This window comes from Adiantum capillus-veneris, unplaced genomic scaffold (assembly GCF_014529385.1).
Source record: "Adiantum capillus-veneris isolate H3 unplaced genomic scaffold, ASM1452938v2 Hic_scaffold_955, whole genome shotgun sequence".
Lineage (NCBI taxonomy): Eukaryota > Viridiplantae > Streptophyta > Polypodiopsida > Polypodiales > Pteridaceae > Adiantum > Adiantum capillus-veneris.
In genome coordinates this window covers 8534-11445 of record NW_028221910.1, presented here as the reverse complement: position 1 = coordinate 11445, position 2912 = coordinate 8534, and the positions used below count along the sequence as shown (strand labels likewise).

Sequence of the window (2912 nt, the reverse complement as noted above, 5' to 3'; positions counted from 1 at the left end):
TACCCAACTGCCCTGCTCCCGCTCCCGCTCCCATCGCGCTCCATCTCCAACTCATGTTTTCTTATTTTAGATTGGCGTGGACTGCCAGACTGGCCATTCTGTTTTTGTGTTTATGGGGGGGAGGGGGGAGGGAGAGAGAGAGAGAGAGAGAAAGAGAGAGAGAGAGAGAGAGAGAGGGGGGGAGGATCTCTTTAGATTCTGCTGCCCATTTTATTTTCAAACATGGGTATCACCTACTATGCTATATTGCAAGTATATGGTTTACAATAGTTCGGGTAATATGGGAGAATTTGCTTTTTGCATCGGTTTTTGCTGGATGGCCCACGTCGCGACTGTAATCTTTGACTCCCAAACTTCAAAGTTCAAACCATCTACTCGTCCATCAGATGATGATATCACCTCCCTCCCCGCAGTTTGACGTTCTTCCTCACCATCTACGACGCGCTTATTTTACTACTTTAGCAAGTTGCTTATCCGTCTCTGGGTAAGAGCTCTACTGGTTGAGAGAGAGAGAGAGAGAGAGAGAGAGATCAGAGGGGGCGGCAATGTTTCTGTTGCCTATCCATGGCGGCCAGTTCCTGCATCTGTACTGCATTTCATGCTTATTAGCCCGATTTTTCGTCTGCACCCCCTCCATTACAGCTCACAACACTACAGTTCTACAACCACGCTTCCGGCCCCCAAGCCTCACCTTCCCTGTCCACCATAAGAGCATACACAGAACCCACGATCACCACCGTGATTATGTACTATTCCATAGACAGATCAGCGCCCGCCGCATCCTCGACGATCTCGCTCCTGCGCCCACCATGATCGACTTCTCGCCATCGGCCAGCCCTGCCATTGTGCCAGCGTTGCGGGGCAAGTTGGTGACATTATCGGAGCCTTTCGGCCAGTATTTCGCCGAGCTCCACATCGGCTCGCCGTCGGAGCCCCTTGCGGTTATTATCGACTCCGGCAGCCAGCTTATGTGGATTCAATGCAAGCCCTGCGTAAACTGTGGACCACAGGCAAGTGCTTATCCCATTTTCGAGCCCGCAAAATCATCTAGCTACACAAATGTGATGTGTCGCTCAGCAGCGTGCTCCGACACAGACGGTGGAATAGCATTCGGCTGCACCGACTCGGGTGCTTGCGAGTATAAAGTCACCTATGGAGACAACAGCAACAGCTCTGGCATCCTTGCAGCAGACACACTCTCCTTCACCACAGAAAATGCCACTTCCAAGGATCAAGGTGCACCATCTTCCTTTCAATTGTTGAACTTCGTATTTGGATGCGGCGTCGACAATGTTGGCATAGAGACACACTTCAATGCATCAGGTCTCATGGGCCTTGACAAGGGCCCTTACTCTGTCATCTCACAGCTCAATGTTGACGTGTTTTCCTATTGTCTCCCCAACCGCGAGAACAATGTCGATGTCACCGGCTACCTCACATTTGGTCGAGGCAATGCGAGCACATCCAACCCATCCTTGCAATACACTCCAATGCTGCAAAACAGCTACTCTTCCTTCCTCTCCCACTTCTACTACCTTGGCCTCACCGGCATCAGCATCAATGGGGAGCTTCTTGATATTCCTTTGGCCGCTTTGGAGCTGGATACACTGACAGGAACAGGGGGGACGATTATTGACTCCGGCACTACATTGACAACATTTGTCGATGAGGCGTACATAGAGATTGTAAAAGCATTTGATAGCCATGTGGATGCATCCCTGAAGAAGGTGGAGTTGGAGGACAATAACACAGCATTATGCTATGAGGTGCCGCTGTCAAAGCAGAGGGAAGCGCCAGCAGCGCCGACAGTGATGCTGCATTTTGAGGGGGCGGCGGCAATGGAGCTAAGCACAGAGCATCTCTTTCACTTGTATGGCTCTGATACCACCAACAAGTACTACTGTCTGGCCATGACAAATAGTGGGCCCTTAGAGTCTGGTGCAAAGAACTTTTTCGGGAATTTCCAGCAACAGAACTTCCTAATAGAGTATGATATTGCTAATTCTAGAGTTGGGTTTGCTCCTACACAATGCAGCCCAACAATTTCTGACAAGAGTGCCTCTTCCTCTCATACACCCACAATAATAGTAGGCAAGCCATTATTGTTCCACATCCTCCCACTCAATTTGGTGTGCATTCTGTTTTTCTTGTAATTAGCTTCACATTTGCCTCCCCTTGGCCAAAATATGCCTCGTGGCTTGTAAAATTGCCTATGACCCAATTTTTATGAAAAGCTTACTGATTTTACAAATTATAGATAACAATCCAAAATGTGCCTCACCGCATTTTATACCTTTGAAAGTTATTGTTCAAGTAATGACTTCTTTGGTCCTACAAAGTCTACTTTGTGGCAAGGATGTTTCAATTATTTGGGCATAGTCAATGGAAGAATTTGTATTGAGATTGAGTTGCTAGCACTTACTAGCTAGTGTTTGAAAGTCACTTAACTTTAGTAACTCATGTGGGGATGTCGGTGATGAACTTTAGAGAGAGAGAGAGAGACTTCTTCTATGTATGCAACCTAGTTTGAATAGTCAACTTCATCTTTGCTTTCTCTTCCTTCTCATGGACAAACAAGATTCAGTGTTTCCTTGTTTTATTAGCTAAAGACAACACAATTCAACAACTATGCGCATGCCAATGCACATGCACAAGAAATTTGATACTTTATTTATGTCCATGTGCAATGGATGAATGAGACCCTTAACTTAAAAGTTGGTTCCTATGTCCAAGTTCCACCTTGCCGAGTGTTAGAATTCAAGAATTCAACAAGAGGGGTTTTATAATGCAAACAATATCCTAAGCAAATCAAGAGGGATACATTAACAAAAAGGCCTTCTATATTCCATTTTGGAAAAATAAGAGGCCATTATTCATTCAAGCATGTTAAAAAAGGGGTTTTAAAAATATCA

At 46.1% G+C, this 2912-nt stretch overlaps 1 protein-coding gene across 1 annotated transcript; it reads left to right on the top strand.

Moving 5' to 3' along the window:
* Positions 1–215: 215 nt before the first annotated feature.
* Positions 216–2407, top strand: LOC147416454 (aspartic proteinase nepenthesin-1-like). Its single transcript, XM_086508343.1, has one exon. The coding sequence runs from the start codon at positions 546–548 to the stop codon at positions 2151–2153; it is 1608 nt and encodes a 535-aa protein (XP_086364469.1). The 5' UTR covers positions 216–545; the 3' UTR covers positions 2154–2407.
* The last annotated feature ends 505 nt before the right edge of the window (positions 2408–2912 follow it).